Raw genomic sequence first — 16436 nt, 5'->3', positions numbered from 1 at the left:
GTCCTGCTTGTGGTCTTCCTACAAGGATCTGACTGGCCACTGTGAGAGCAGGATTCTGGACTAGATGGGCTTGATCCAGCAGGCCCGCCTTACATTTTTACGCACGAAGGTCAGATTTACCTCCATTGCGTCACCCAGTTGTGCCTCTGGTCACACCCCCCACTGGGATGTGGGTCCTGCAACATTGAAAAAGGGTGCCTCCCCTCCTTTGAAATACCTAAGATGGACATCTCTCATACTAAATTCTACCCCCCTCCTCTCTTTCACTTGCATTCTGCGACTTGGCTCACTTGCCTGAGTGGTGTCGAACTATTTGATCGGTGAGCAGTTCATAATCTGGACTGTGTTAGCTGAGCTGGGAAGGGATGAGCCTCTATTTGGATGACAACTTGACCAGATGGCCTTTCAGTGGCAGCAAGAAATCAAAAAAGTGGGCAAGGCCTACCAAAGCAGGGACTCCATTTTCCAGAGCCGCTGCACTGTATCAAAGCACGAGGCCTTTTTGAAGTGTCTGTAAGGCAGCGTGTCACATTCGTTACTTACAAAGTTTGGTTCTTTTCTCACTGAAGATCAGGGAGGAGCCTCCTCAATGAGCTGAGATCAGGCATACAAGGGCATGGTCATCTACACTGTTCCAGGGCATGGCCATCTGCAGTGAGAGAAAGCAAGGGTAGTTATATATAAGCTAGATGTAACCAAGGAGCTTAGGACTTAAAAGCATGAGCTATGAACCAGAAGTCCCCAGTTGGGACTTTTCAGCTCAAATTTCACCAAAAACTCATTCTCCCTGCCTTCATTGCATCTCCACAACAACCCTGTGAGGTAAGTTAGTCCAAGAGGTAGCGACTGGCCCAAGGTCACCCAGGGAGCTTCATGGCTGTGTGGGGATTTGAATCCTGGTCTCCCGATGCTCCTAGTTCAATACTCTAACCACTACACCACACTGGTTTGATGCCATGGGCACCAAGGCCCACACCTGAGTTACCAGGTGACATTTTCTGCTATCGGCCTACATGTCCTAATCTATCAAGACACCTGGTAACCCTGTACAGTGGTACCTCGGTTTAAGTACTTAATTCGTTCCGGAGGTCTGTTCTTAACCTGAAACTGTTCTTAACCTGAAGCACCACTTTAGCTAATGGGGCCTCCTGCTGCCGCCACACCGCTGGAGCATGATTTCTGTTCTCATCCTGAAGCAAAGTTCTTAACCTGAGGTAATATTTCTGGGTTAGTGGAGTCTGTAACCTGAAGCGTATGTAACCTGAAGCATATGTAACCCGAGGTACCACTGTACAGGTGTAACAACTCTGACTTACCTTAGTTGCAGCGGGATTAGAGGGATTACTGAGAGCACCTAGCTCTTAGTAAGAGCCAGTGTGCTGTAGTGGTTAAGAGCGGTGGACTCGTAATCTGGGGAACCGGGTTCGCCTCCCCGCTCCTCCACATGCAGCTGCTGGGTGACCTTGGGCTAGTCACACTTCTCTGAAGTCTCTCAGCCTCACTCACCTCACAGAGTGTTTGTTGTGGGGGAGGAAGGGAAAGGAGAATGTTAGCCGCTTTGAGACTCCTTAGGGTAGTGATAAAGTGGGGTATCAAATTCAAACCCTTCTTCTTCTTCTTCTTCTGCTGAGCGTTTAATAGCTATATACATATTATGGGCTTTATGGAGCCATGATGGGCAAAAAGATAAAATATCTTTTCAAAAGATAAAATAAGGAATATAAATTAACATCACTTTCATTGCATTAGTTGTAGCTGCTTTAAAGCATTTGCAAGCTTTCAAAACTTGCAACAAGTCATGCTAAGCATTGGCCACAAATAACCGGGTATATTGGAGGATATTGTCAAGAGGCTGAAAAAATTATGAACAAAATGCCTGCAAAGTCTGTGACTAGAGAAATTTAGGATTATTAAATTACTACATCTCTATCCTGCCTTTTCCCCTGGGTGATCAAAGTTGCCTAAATGCCCCCCCCAACCCCTTTATTTTAAATCCTCACAATACAGTGAAATAGGTTACACTATATGACAGGAACTGGCCCTAGATCACTGAGTGAGTTTCATGACTGAGGGTGGAGGGATCTGAACCAGTCTCCTCAGTCCACCACACACCACCACACTGGTTCCCATGTCAGGGGTTGGTTCAGTCTCATCACTTGAGGACTGCAAAATTGTTGGATGGTTCTCACATGCAAAAGAGCCGTCGGAGGTCTAAACAGCACAGGTGGAACTTTCCGATTGGCCAATGCAGGCAGTTCTCACAGTCATCAAGCAATGCACATGCATTTGTGATCTAGCCCAGTGATTAGAACAGATAGGGCAAACTCGCTTAATACACTGTTAACTGTGGAGGCAAAATCATTTTGTTTGTGTGTGTGTTGGTGGTGATGGTAGAGGCTGATTATTAATATTATCAAAGGGCTGCGCAAGTTGAATTGTGCCGCAAGGATGGCAATGGCAAGGGGAACAAATGAGGATAACTGCAAAAGACTAGAACACACACCATGTGTCACTGGAGAGCAGAATTAAGAAGTACAGAAGACTGAACCAACCAGCCCCTCTGCATTTCTCCAAAATGAAAGTCCTGGTGTTTGCTACCTGCAAGCCCCAGTAAAAGAGCCTCATCAGGGGCGAACAGAGGCCTCTTGATTACTTGGACCGGCAGGGCGAAGCATTTGAAAAATCTGTTGAAATTATACATTATAATTACAGATAGGTAGCCGTGTTGGTCTGCCATAGTCAAAACAAAAAAAATTCCTTCCAGTAGCACCTTAAAGACCAACTAAGTCAGTTCTTGGTATGAGCTTTCGTGTGCATGCACACTTCTTCAGATACACATGCACACGAAAGCTCATACCAAGAACTGACTTAGTTGGTCTTTAAGGTGCTACTGGAAGGAAATTTTTTTTGTTTTATACATTATAAGTTCATCTTAGACTGGGTAGTTCGCAAGTTTCTGTGGCTTTGCACAAGATTTTGTATTTTTCTCAGAAGATTGATAAAGAATGTATAATTATTTTGGTAATTATTGTGTGTATATTAGTCGCCAGCATGTTGCATGAGTTGTACTACTGCAAGGATGGCAATGGCAAGGGGAACAAATGAGAATAAGTGCAGAAGACTAGAACACACACCATGTGTCACTGGAGAGCAGAATTAAGAAGTACAGAAGAATGAACCAACCAGCCCCTCTGCATTTCTCTAGAATGAAAGTCATGGTGTTAAGATCTGTGCCACATTTTCCACATGTGGCTTCTGCCTTCAGGACAGCTTGCAACACTGAATTCCCTTCTTGCTGGGGGTATATCTTTCATCTTTTCCATGGATTTCTATAAACTCAGCATACCATCCAGCTAAACGAAACCAGGAACAAGTTATTGTGAAGGAGTGGTTTACTTTTTGGATCTGAAAAGTGGATGAACCAGTATTCTAGGAGGGGTGGGAGATGATGTTTTCAACCAGAGACAGGGAACCTGTTCCCCTCCAGATGTTCCTGGAGTCCCACTTCCTATCATCCATTGGCAATCCTGGCCAAGACTGATGGGAGGTTGGAATCCAACAACATCTGGAGATTCAATTTCTTCATACCTGCTCTAAGCAGTGTTTAGGGAAGCTTTTAATGTTTGATGCATTACTGTATTTTAATATTCTGTTGGAAGCCGCCCAGAGTGGCTGGGGAAGCCCAGCCAGATGGGCAGGGTATACATATATTATTATGATTTTCAAAACACCATAATTATGGAAACTGGTACTGTATATAAAAACCCCATTCTTTTCATCCATACGTGGTTAGTTACCTTGGCATTGGAGCTGAATCTGAAAGTTGGGTTTTTAAATACACTTGGATGGAAGCAAGTGGATTTCCCTGTTGCCATTGGTTGGTGCTCTAATAATGTGCAAGGCTTGAATTATGTCACCAGATGTCACTACAAGCACAGAGTACAAGAGAGTTGTCCATTTGGCCCTCAAAGCAGCTGCTTACTTCAGTCAGTATCTCTATTATGGAGGGGCAAATCATTCCGGTTCTGTGGGAGGAGAATGAACATGTTTTACACACACAAGAAATCATGCAGGAGACAGGCCAGAGAAGAAACATTGCATGATAGTGATCTCCTCGAGGGGGGGGCTGGGGACGTGCTCCAAGTGGTGGAAGAAACAATATGTAATACAAATTTTTTTATGAATAATCAGAGAGACTTGTTCAGAATGCGTACAGTCCTTGTTGTTGAGAAATCTGATTTCTGGTTGAGCCTCACTACAGCGAGACTCTTGCAACCCAGATAAGCTCATTTGATTAGATCCATGGAAGAAACAAGAAGATACATTCAGGATGAACACTCCCTTACTCCAACACCCCCAACTCCAGGAGGAGGGCACAGATTCCGCACCAACATTTCAGTGAGCAAAGGACATTATGTCAATTGCACGCATTTACAGCGTTGTTTAGTTTCTTAAAAGCGGCCAGCAGTCGAGAATATATGCACACTGCTTTTTGCATGAAAATCAAGGAAAATTAATTCTGCATACAGAAATAATGCAAAATCAAGAGTAACAGCCCCAGCTGGGAGAAACTATGGGCAGGGCTTTCTTTTCATGGGAGCAGCCAAAGACATATGGTCATGGGCACAGAATTCAGCTTCCTGAGATTCTAGACTTTCATTTAAGAAAAAGAAGCATGGTTCTAGACCTTGTGAATGCATATGGGAAGATCATATATATGCAATTGGTCTGATGCTGTTATATCTTGCCTTTAAAAATTAAATTCATTTAAATTTTAAGTGGTAGATCAGCCCTCCTAATTTGGCTTGCTTTGCCATTTGGGCCAAGCCATGCCCATCTGACATCGGGCACAGGACACATAAAGCCAAGGCTGCAAGGGAATGTTCCTTTGCAGTCATGACTTGAATTTGGCACTGTTTGAGTTTGGTGCCTTACCCGAACAGGCTGCTTTCAGCAGCAATCAGATACACTCAGGAGTTCCTGATCGCTCCCAGGTGTATCAGACTTCCAAAAGCAGGCCTTTTTTTGAACAGAGACATGCAGAAGACTGCTCTGTTAATGCTTGGAGTCTGGCAACATTGGCTAACATATACACATTTAAGAAAGGGCAAACAATAAACACAGGAATTTGGGGGCGGTGAGCAGCTCTATATATATAAGAGATAAAATTTAGGTACTAATCATGAGCCTAACTTGTAAATCTATTTCCCTGTACTTTTCCCCTGTGCCATCTTTTTGTTAATGTTTAGAATTATTGTTTTTGAAGTATGCCATGCACAATGCTTGGCAAAAATCTCAGAACCCACTGAAGTGGCTGAATGAGATCTGCAATGAGCTGAATGCCCTGTAGATCTCCTTGCGGTCCTCAAAGCTAGCAAAACCAGAGTTATATATTAGTAAATACTGCATAATAAATTTATGCCGAAGTTAGAATGTAGGCAGGTTTTGCTGGTGGGCGACACATAAATTTACTTTTTTAAAAAGAAATGCACTGTGTACACATGACCTTGGCCAAGGGTTCACAAGGATCTTGGACATCCAAGAAAGCAGGCTTGTACATTCCTAGTAGAGCAGATACGAGACACTTCCTGGTTACACCTGGATTATTTCTACTGGAATGGAAACTTGGTGCATCTTGCATCTTCTCCCCTGCTTCAATTTGCAGGCTACTCTGAGCTTCCTAGCTGGAATTTGGTAGTCTGCTGAATATATTTCTAGCAATGCAGAAGAGATGTGAATATGTGATGGGTCACAGCTGTGTACAACTCAAGGAGAAAACAGCAGCTTATTGTGGGGAAGTAGATACAAGACAAGGGCTTTCAAACTCTGCGTCTTCAGGGACTTACTTTCAGTTACACATATGTTCTCCTGCATGTTCCAGGGAAATGAGGGTTATGTTTTAGGGCACACACTTAGTTCATACACCTGCATGTGTGTGTAATAGTGTGATTTGTTTAACTATAAAGGACAATCAAGCTGAGCCACAAATTTAGCTCTCAACTTCCTGGCCAAGTTCATGTGAGGCACTGAGCTAATCTTTTGGGTTTTGTCCTTGCTTTCCATGAATTGAGAATGTAACCCAATATTCTTCTAAATCTGTATGTTGCACAGGAAAAAGCAGAGGGCCAGCTGTATTTCAGGGAAGCTTGGTTGCCACCAGTGAACTTCTCAGTGTGGCACCCCCATGAGCTTTCAAAGGAATTTGCTGGAATTCCATTTTAAAACTGCTGCCATCTCTGTACAGTACATTGAAGTTTTCTGCCGACAGACCCTGCATGACTTCATACGTATCTCCCCAACTATAAGGGCTAGAAATGTATTTTTAAAAGGGGGGGTTCCTGAAAGCTAGGATCTGTGTGAGTCATCCTTCACTCCCTCCACCCCCAGTTTGTGCAAATTTTTTGAAAACGAGCTCTAGTAATGTTCCATTAGGGTTTCCACTGCCCAGCTGCTGGCATTTCACAAGTAAAACTGTTGTGTTAATTAACCAGTAGTGGAAGCTGAAAAAAACAGGTTTGATTAGGCTGTACCTGCTGATAGACAAGGTCCGCCCATGCTCTGTCAGGTCATACACATATTAGCTATTTCCTGTTTGTGCATGTGTCAACAGAATGCTTTCAACTGCCGAGTCCAAGCCATACCAAATTCTACCTGTGCTGTTTGTTACATGCGTTAGGTCTTTCACAAGTCATAACCTGGGGCAACAGGTTAGGGGTGAAGTTGTTCCATGTGACTGTAAGAAATAGTGCATGCATAAACATGATTTTCTGAAGCAAGGATTTGCGCTACTCAAAGTATTTGCCATTTTGTTAAGCAACTAAAATTGGCTAAATACAGCATAGGTACACTCTTCCACATCTGATGATCAGACGTCTCCCCACATTTATTTTTTTTTAGATTCTCCAAAGGAGGGTCCCCAAGTTTATCCAAGCAGGACTTTTTAGGATCCTGATCCTCATGTGTAGAACATATTTACTCCCCCTTTCAATGCTCACCACCACCATTCTTGCCTCCTAAAATGCTAAACTTGGGCACGACGACTCCTTAAGTTGTACCTTTTACACACAACACCCAAAGAGGATGCGTGGCAATGAAGACTAGGACGCCACCATCCAGCATAGGGCAGATGTCATGCAAAATAAGCTGTGGCCTAAGGGTAAACAATTCAGGTGCAAAGTTGTTCCATGTGACATTCTAACTGAGCAGCAGCAACTCAAGAAATGTCACCATAGGCCTTTAAAAAAATAATAACAACCCCATAATGTATGAAAACTGGTAATGCAGCTGCTGGGGCCAAAATGAGGGGGAGGTTTATTATCAGCTACCTCCTTTGCACCCCCTTCATTCCCTTGAAACTCAAGGTGATACCTTAAGGTAAAGGGACACCTGACCATTAGGTCCAGTCGTGACCGACTCTGGGGTTGTGCGCTCATCTCGCTCTATAGGCCAAGGGAGCCGGCGTTTGTTTGCAGACAGCTTCCAGGTCATGTGGCCAGCATGACTAAGCCGCTTCTGGCGAACCAGAGCAGCACACGGAAATGCCGTTTACCTTCCCGCCAGAGCGGTCCCTATTTATCTACTTGCACTTTGACATGCTTTCAGACTGCTAGGTTGGCAGGAGCAGGGACCGAGCAACGGGAGCTCACCCCGTCGCGGGGATTCGAACCGCCGACCTTCTGATCGGCAAACCCTAGGCTCTGTGGTTTAACCCACAGCGCCACCCGTGTCCCTTACTTAAATACTCAAAACTGATTGGATTCTGTAAACTCCATACTTTCCTCAACTGGGTAAACGTTACTCATTATGGCTGCTGAGACTCCACACTAGAAGGGAGGGGGGAGAAAATCTTCATCCCAGAGTATACCTTCCTAAGTAGTTTTTCCTCGGAGGATCTGAGGCAGTAAAGGAAGCGTGTTAAGTCAGAATCTGCAAGACCCTGCATGAAAGGGGTGGTCAAATTCCTTCAGGTGAGCAGGTTTATGACAAGAGCAAAAAAATTAAATTAATGGCCACACGGCTGAATGGCAGCAATTGTGTTTTCCCCTGGAGAGAGGGAGGGAGGTGGAGAGGACGGAGAAGAGGAGAGACATGTCTGAGAACTCCATGACAGCCTAAAAATGCCAAGGCCCAAAACATCAAGAAACTGAAGAAGGGAAAAGAAAAAAAAGAGAAATATTTAAATAAATGCCTGGGAGAAGTCTCTCCTTTTTATTTACCATATTCTGCATGTACAGTACTCTCTCTCTCTTTTTTCTTTGCATGTTAGGCATGAACTCATAACTGAATTAAAAAAACACACACATACAAAATTTACACTTGGAATTTTGCAAACGTACTACACTTTGCAGAATTGAAAGAAGCAGGCTGTGGGTTTTTTGTATGTTTGTCAATACAAGGTGGCACATATTATACTGAACAGTGCCTACCCCCCCCCCCAACCTCCACCGAACTCTTTCTAAAGGCCGTTTCAACTCCCTTGTACCTCATCAGGCTCTCCTATCCATGGGTTTTAAGGCATTTTTCCCTGTCCTCAGCAGCAGTGTGCTACACAGAGGCAGCTTTTCTTTTGTATTATACGAAAGCAAGAAGATTCCGTTCTTCTTTTGTAAAGACCAGAAGCTGGAGCTAAAACTCCCTCTGCCCCCTGCAATTTCTGACATGCTTCTCCCCTTTGAACACTGTCAAGTTTAAAAGGAGAATGATCCCCCCCCCCCGGAATTAGTCACCCTTCCAAGTTTCTACTTTTTTTGAAGAAAGAAAAACCCCCGCAAAAAAACAAAAACAGGCTTGCTGTCCTTCACAGTAAAAATCTACATCTTAGAAAATATTTGGGGGGGGAAACAAATTAACCAGAGCAGGTGGAATTGCTAAAGCCGTTAAAAGTATATAAATATAAACTGATCCTCACTGCAGTATCAGTGAGGAAAGCTGCGGGCTTTTTAACATTGACAACAACGAAATCGCACAAGAGACAGTAAACATTTGTTAACCACTCGGAAGATTGAAAACGCCGATCTTGCTTGTTCGGCTCCCGTCTGCCCCGACCGCTCTCAGCTTCGATCTTAAGCTCACTCCACCCTGAAGAACTTAAGGATTACAAAGCTTTTGGTTTTTATTTTATTTTCAGCCATTTACTTTGGCCTTAAGAACTTCAACAAAAAGACACTCACCATTCTTAAGAGAGAAAATTTTAAAAAAAGGAAGAAGAAAACATCCAAAAGTCAACGGACTCGTGGACACTACAGAAATTCAGTTCAGCTAAAGGTCTGGAAGGTGAGTATGAGACAGCATGAGGCCTTTCACAGTAAAACAAGGGACAGCTAGCCAGGAGAAGAATGGTAGCATCCTGTCTTTTCATCATGGGAAGAAGATGTGGCTAAGAAGGGGGTGGGGAGAGAAATATCCCGGATCTTACAGAACATAAACCGAATCCTCCCAATTCAGTATAAAAGGCATGTAGGCACCATCTGACAAATCTTGAAATTCAAGGAGGCAAAGGAAAACAAAACAACGCATTGCCTTTGCAATACTGAGGCTGGATCTTACACATACAGCGGAACGATGCGGCAGAATGAGTTTTACCACTGGGGCGGAAAACTGTCCTTTTCTGAATGCACCTCTCCCGCACCCTTTTTAATATAAATATATATTAAACCCATCATTCTGCCTCCTGGAAAACAACAAGGCTAGCACAATGGAGAGAGGGACTGGGCTACAATCTCACTCCCAGGTGTGCTAGGCTTTCTGTGTGCAGGGAGGCAAGTTGTAGTGTGTGTTCCCGCGCATGGATTCAAAAAAGGTAGGTTCTCCGGCCTGCAATCTGGAGCAGTGCGGCTCTTTCTGCCACCTCATTCTGCTGCAGAGGAAACGATTCAGTTTTTCCAGACTCTCAGCGGGGCTCACTCTCGCAAATAAATGGCTCAAGGCTAGCAAACACATTCGGTTCATGTTTCCAATTTATTATTATGACTTCTTTAAGGATTCTTTCCTTCTCCTGCCATCTTGGAGTGGGGAAACCCAAATCAGTAGGTCTTTGGGTATGGGAAGATGTTAAAAAAAAAAAGGAGGGGGGGAAGGCCAAGGTCTTCATTCTAAAGCCCCACGGTGGAGTGGGGGAGAGAACAGCAGCAGCAGTCTGGTGAGCAGAAAGGGAGCAGGAGGGGAAAGTATCAACAATAAACCATTTCTGTGGTGGGCTGGAGGTGGGCAATGGTTTGCCCTGACAAACCGGCTGCTGGAAAGGTCAAGGGGGAAAAGGACGGTCAAACACCACTGAAAAAAAAAGGTACCAATTCGCCCCTCTCCAGTCATTTTTAGTAAGGTAACCCTCTTCCTCGACCTCCTCTTGGAGGCAATCTACTCTGCCCGTGAAAGGCTTTTCCGTAAGCAGCGGATTGGACCGGGTTCCCCCACGTGTGACTTGTTCCTGTGTCACTAGAACTAGCGTTTGCCACTCCCACCTCACTGTAGTTGTGAATTTTGGCTTCTGGGTGCACCAGTGTGTTGTTGCTCCCCTCGGTGGCTTTGATGAAGGACTGGCCAACGGCAGAATGCATCCCTAAGGGGATCCGGGCGAAACGGAGATCCTGGTCCCCCGGGAACTGAACCGATCCTGCGCCCTGGTAGCTGCTTGACTCCCCGAGGTGACTTGCGGAGCCCAGAAATGTCCTACTTTTCCCCAAGGTCTGAGGCGACGTCTCTGCTGTTAAAGTCTGGCTGGAGTTCCGCTCGTCGACGTCGAAGCTGCTTCCCTCGGTCCCGTCAGTGCTGTAAGTCCTGGATGAGCTTTGCGACCGGGTATAATCCGAGGAAGGCCTCACAGCTTGGGGTTCGTGCTCTGGGTGGCTCGGCAGCCCTGCCTCTTGCTGGGATAAAAGGTGGAGGAGGGCAGCCGTCACGGCCGGGTTAAAGTCCTGAGCTGCATTGGAGATGCTCTCCTCGGCCAGGTTGGGCGGTGGCGGCGGCAGCGGCGGAGGTCCTGGAGGCTCCGGGGGTCTCTTCTCTGGTGGGAGAATGTGAGGACAGGCTGTGGAATGGTTACTTCTTTTAAACACCATCTTAAAAGTCACACGTGAACAAACATCAAAACATTTCAGACACAGACTCATGGGGAGGGGGCCACAGCACATGCTCTGCATACAAAAGACCCCAGGTGACCGCCCACCAGAAGGCTCTGAGATAGTAAGGCTTGATAGACCTCTTCTCGAGATCTTTGAGAGCTGCAACTAAGTCGGGGAAATGGTAGGAGGTACAGAATTCTAAGCAGGGCTAGGTGTGTGTACTCATGATGTTTTTAAAGGAACAGAAACAAAAACAAAACTTAATTAACCAAGGAAACCCACATTGTGTGACATGAATAGAAAATGGAAAAACGAAAAAAAGGTTATTCTGTTTGCTTCATATTACAGTCGTACCTCGGGTTACAAACGGTTCAGGTTGCATTATTTTGGGTTATGGACCCGCTGAAATCTGGAAGTACCGGAACGGGTTACTTCTGGGTTTCGGGGATCGCGCATGCGCAGAAGCGCTGAATTGCAACCTGCGCGTGTGCAGACGCGGCACTGCAGGTTGCGAATGCTGCGGGTTGCAAATGTGTATCCCGCACAGATCACGTTCACAACCCGAGCGTCCACTGTACTATGTTCATTTTACTATGGCTAGTCATGGGGAGTTGCAAAGTCCTAGGGCAGAGCCCCAAAGTCCCACTCACAGGAAATGGAGCTGAGCCCCTCCTTTAGCATCTGAGAATTTAGCAAATATTGCCAACATGCTTTTGAGAGTATCTCTGCAAACAAAAGGAGTAGAAATGTGCTCCTTTAAAAAGCAAACGAAAGGAAGAAAACTTGTGCCTTCACCCAGGTGGGGTAAGATTTCCTCTTAACCCATTTCCCCAACAAAGAAGTTCAGCTCCTGTTTTCCTTCTAGCTTAGCCACAGACTCAAAAAGAATTTTTAGGAGTTTCCATCCTATTCTCAGGGTGCATTATAACATTTAAAAATGAAAGTTATGGTACGTTAAACATGCACGCAGTGTAGCAAGCAAATAGGTATGAGAAACACTTGATCAAAACATTCAGGGTGGGGGGAAACCCACATGGCAGAAAGCCTCCCATGACTATCATTTCAGAATGCGGGGCGGGGGGGGGGGGGGGGAGAAGAGAACTGCTTATTTAAAATGCTTTCTTTACACATGGAAAGACGGCACAGGCAGAACAAGTGCTCTAGCCCTGCCTTCTCATTGCCATGTCAGCTTCTTACGTGTATGGAAGTTTAGGCCTGGAGAATATTTACGAAGTCAGCCCCCAAATTTCTAATGTGGTAGAATCCACATGAGATTGTCTGTCTGAATGTCGGAACCAGGCCTGTGTTATCAGTGGCTGCCACTACTTAAATTCAGGTGGCAATTCTGATGTGCATATGGCTTCCTACTCTTAAAGTAGATTGTATTATCGTTTGGCCTTAACGCAGGAGGGAGCAGCCTGACCAAGAATTTCCGACGGGGATTTTGCTGCCAGATTCCACACACACTCAAGAGAAGACTACCAGGCTTGGTTAAAGAATATTCAAAGTGCTTTTTATTTACCGCTTGGAAAGCCCCCACATCCTTTCCCTCCTTATGTCCCAGGAGCAAGAGGGGGGGATGCTGCGATTATTTACCTGTAGTTTCCTCCTGAGGCAAAGTGGGGGTCTTCCGCGGCCCCCGCAGCTCACTGCTCTTCTCCCCATTGTTCTCCTCCGCGTTTCCTGCCGGCTCCTGGGTCTTGATGAGCTGGCTCAGCAAAACCGCCAGCATGCTCTGCATGTCTCCCTGAGTGTTCGCCACTTCCGGGGTGGCTTGCTCTTCTGACGGCTGGGCTGGAGGGGGCGGCTCCTCAACTGTTGCTTCCTCTTCGGACGCTTTCTGAGAGTCCTGCGGCTGCGTGGTGGCTTCATTGAGTGCATTGATGGACTGGTTGAGGGCTTCCAGCTGTTGCTGCATCTCTGGGTTTGAGTGGATGTTGAGCAGCTGAGCCATCTGCGGGACGCTAAGGTCCGTCTGGCTCTGCAACAAGTTCAGCAAGACAGCCAGCTCGCTCTGATTCAGCTGCTGCGTGATGTCACCGAGGCCTGCTGCAGACGCCAAGGAAAGCCGCCAGAGGACAAAAACAAAATGAAACAGAGTGTTAGGGATGGAATAGCAGAAGGCAGACCATAAGCAACCACCCATCCACATGCACAATCAGACACCTGTCTCCCTCCGCCTTCTACAAGAGACTGACAACAACAACAACCAAAATCAGAGCTATTAAGGGCATGGAGAGTCCAAGGATGGAGACAGGGTAGGGAGCCATTCTCAGGATGAGTACCCCCTCATTTGACAGAGCAGGACGTGCTCTGTGCCCTGCTGGTGGGTTTGACTATGCGGGGTGGGATAGCAGGTGCGGGCAGGAAGCCACAGGAGGTTTCAGTCTTGCTCCTGTATAGACACAGACCTAGTGCTACTCTGGAATCTTTTCTATTCAACCCAGCTGCTGCTAATAATAATAATAATAATACCCTGCCACTTGACTGGGTTGCCCCAGTTTCACTTTCCTACTAGTCCATGCTATCTCCAGCTATCACCTGTTGGGTTTGTCATCTCAGATCTCTCAGACCAATTGACTCATTCTGTCTGAGAATCTGATAGGGTCACTCTGGTGAATGGCTTAAGTCAGGAGAGAGACACGTGGAGAGTGATCCTACTGATTCCCCTGGACCTCTCGGGACACTTCAATATCATCAACCATGATCGCCTTCTGGAAACACTCTCCAAGTTGGAAGTCCTGATTAATTAGTTGACAGTCCTTCTGCTAATGCATCTGTCTGCCTCTTTGCTTGCTGCCCCAGCTTCCTGCTACGTGGGTCCCTGCACCAAACTTATGGTTTTCCCAAGTGCAAGACATAACAGCTGTATTCCCCTTGTCACTTTTTTGGGGGGCGGGGGAAGGGGCTGGAGATCTGGCTTCAGAATATCACCTTTTACATTAGAGCTCAACCCAGTTGCCTCTGTCTAAAGGAGCAAAACCAACCAGTGGCCAGCTGGATGGCAAAAAGAAACCAAGGGTAGTAAGAAGACAGCCCAGTCTAGCTAACTAAAGCTATAGCTGTTACCCTAGGCTATACACTGACCGAATGAGTCTACAGCGCAAGGTTGTGTTTTGATCGGAGCAGGCTGTGGCTGTACTGGACTGCTGTGATTCTTGATAGCGTCTGTGCTTATTACGGAGGCTGTCTCCTTTCGGGAAACCTTGGCCGAGGGGGCTTCCTCTACCACGATCCCACTCTGCCGTTGCCGCCGTCGCTTCTTACTCCACAATTCGTGGCAGTCTTGCCAGTGAGGAAGGCTGCAGAAAGACAGCAAATAGACCTTTGTTGAGAAGGGAGCAATGAAGTTGGGGCAGAAGCCTGGAAGACAAATTCTGACGCTGGGCGACTGCCCCTGCCTGTCTGATGCCACACCGGTCCCAAATGCTCAGCACAAAGATTCCCTCTTCTTTCCCAAGCTTTTAGCACATTATGGAGAACCGGGGTGTGGGTGGGTGTGCTTTTACTATCTCAGGTATTAAACCAACCCTGCCCATCCTGTGTTATTTGGCATGAATGGAGACATTAAGAGAAAGGGCAGGTCAGTCTCCTACTACCCAACAGGCCTTACAAAAGGAGCTAAATTTGCACAACTTTTGCCCAAAATCTCAGTATGACACAACCCTTCCTGGAGTCCTCTGTGTGTGGCAAAGGGCTCAGGGGACGCAAAGGATTGGGTCAGGTCAGTAACACAGGTAAGCTAGGCTAGGCCAAATTTAGGGGACTCTTACAGATAACCTTTTCATGAAGACTTAGAGATGTACATTGAGCTGTGCTGCAGAATCAATTTTGGGGCTGCAGATATGCTTGGGTGTGTGGAGGCTGAAGTCTTCCTGTTGCCTCTGAATATGAATGAGGCAGGCAAAGAAAGGGAGCACAAAAATCCTTTCCTAGATCCTCTTGCCTTACAAGGTGGGGTTGGGGTGTCAGGTAAGCAGGTGATATCCTTTCTCATTGCACATAGAAGGAACATACACTGAGGCTGAAACCCATAACAGAAGCCATTTAATTCCCCCGAGGTTAAATGGGCTCACAAACAGGGCTGAGGTTACCTTTCCACTGCAAGGTGTCACCACAATATGCAGCTTCTGCTGCGATGGTTAAGTGGGCACCTGTTGGTGAACGCTCCCTCCCTGCCAGTAGCATTCTGTGGTCTGAACTGTGCAGATCGCTCTGTGTGGATCTGTGGGTTAGCTAGCCCCGCCTTGCTACAAATCCAAGCACTCCACTCTCAATGCACCTTTAAAAGGCTAGGACATATTTCACTTTCCACCCTGCAGGCTCACTTTCCCAAGGAACAGTGAGGTGCTTACTCTGGAGGGTCCATCTTGCTGACATCAACATCCTTCAGGAAGTCACTTTGCAAGGCTTGCTCTGCTGTGCATCGTTTACTGGGGTCCAGCGTGAGCATATGGTCCAATAGGTCAAGAGCAGCAGAAGGGATGCTGGGAGAAGAGAGAGAAAATGAAGAAAACAACAACAACAGCCCACAAATGGTCCCCATTATGACAATAAAAAGTGCTGCTCTTGTGCACACATATTATCTCTTAATTCCCTGTCCCCAATGCCCTGGGTGATATTCATCACTGGTCCTACTCAGAATAAATCCACTGACATTAGGAGACATGATTAATTTAAGTTCATTCATTTCAACCAGTTTTCTCGGAGTAGGACTTAGGAGAATCCATACCCCTGCCCTTTAAAAGCAGGCCAATATTATTACTCCTAGGACTGAGCTAGTGGCTTGCGCAACACAACCCAAGTGCATTACAGTGGTACCATGGTACTCAAATGGCTTGGCTCCCAAACAAATCAGCTCCCGAACGCCACAAACCCAGAAATAAGTGTTCTGGTTTGCAAACTTTTTTGGGAGCCGAACGTCCAACACTGTTTCTGCTTGAATGCAAGAAGCTTCTGCAGCCAATCGGAAGCCGCACCTTGGTTTTCAAACAGTTTCGGGAGTCAAATGGACTCCCGGAACAGATTTAAGCTCAAGAACCGAGGTACCACTGTATTCTTCTAGCTAAACCGAAATTTGATGATGAATCCATTCTGAGCTGGGAGACAATGACCTGCACACAGTTTCTAGATAGAAAGTCACTTTGAACCTACAGTGGTACCTTGGGTTACAAATGCTTCAGGTTACAAACACTTTGGGTTACAAACTCCGCTAACCTGGTAGTAGTACCTCGGGTTGAGAACTTTGCCCCAGGATGAGAACGGAAATCCTGCACAGTGGCAGCAGGAGGTTCCATTAATGAAAGCGCGCCTCAGGTTAAGAACGGTTTCGGGTTAAGAACGGACCTCTGGAATGAATTAAGTTCATAATCCGAG

At 46.2% G+C, this 16436-nt stretch overlaps 1 protein-coding gene and 1 long non-coding RNA gene across 5 annotated transcripts in view; both read right to left on the bottom strand.

Annotated features, from left to right (window-relative positions):
- Positions 1-1300, bottom strand: part of LOC309355608 — a 70490-nt gene extending 69190 nt beyond the window's left edge. For both annotated transcript variants that reach the window (XR_014162557.1, XR_014162558.1), the window contains exon 1: positions 544-1300. This is a non-coding gene — a long non-coding RNA (uncharacterized lncRNA). The remainder of the gene's footprint in view (positions 1-543) is intronic.
- Positions 1301-8175: 6875 nt separating this feature from the next.
- CDK12 (cyclin dependent kinase 12) overlaps positions 8176-16436 on the bottom strand; it is a 31779-nt gene continuing 23518 nt past the window's right edge. The window contains exons 11-14 of one of the 3 annotated variants that reach the window (XM_081886208.1): positions 15416-15547; positions 14148-14362; positions 12657-13106; positions 8176-11026 (exon numbers count right to left, since the gene is read on the bottom strand). In XM_081886208.1, coding sequence (XP_081742334.1) covers positions 10314-11026; positions 12657-13106; positions 14148-14362; positions 15416-15547 — 1510 coding nt within the window. In that variant the 3' untranslated portion in view covers positions 8176-10313. Of the gene's footprint in view, positions 11027-12656; positions 13110-14147; positions 14363-15415; positions 15548-16436 lie in introns of all 3 variants that reach the window. The other 2 variants (XM_081886207.1, XM_081886209.1) reach the window with 2 other exon arrangements.

Source organism: Podarcis melisellensis, assembly GCF_964234715.1.
Source record: "Podarcis melisellensis genome assembly, chromosome: 13".
Taxonomy (NCBI): Eukaryota; Metazoa; Chordata; class Lepidosauria; order Squamata; family Lacertidae; genus Podarcis; species Podarcis melisellensis.
This window is presented reverse-complemented; position numbering and strand designations above follow the sequence as displayed.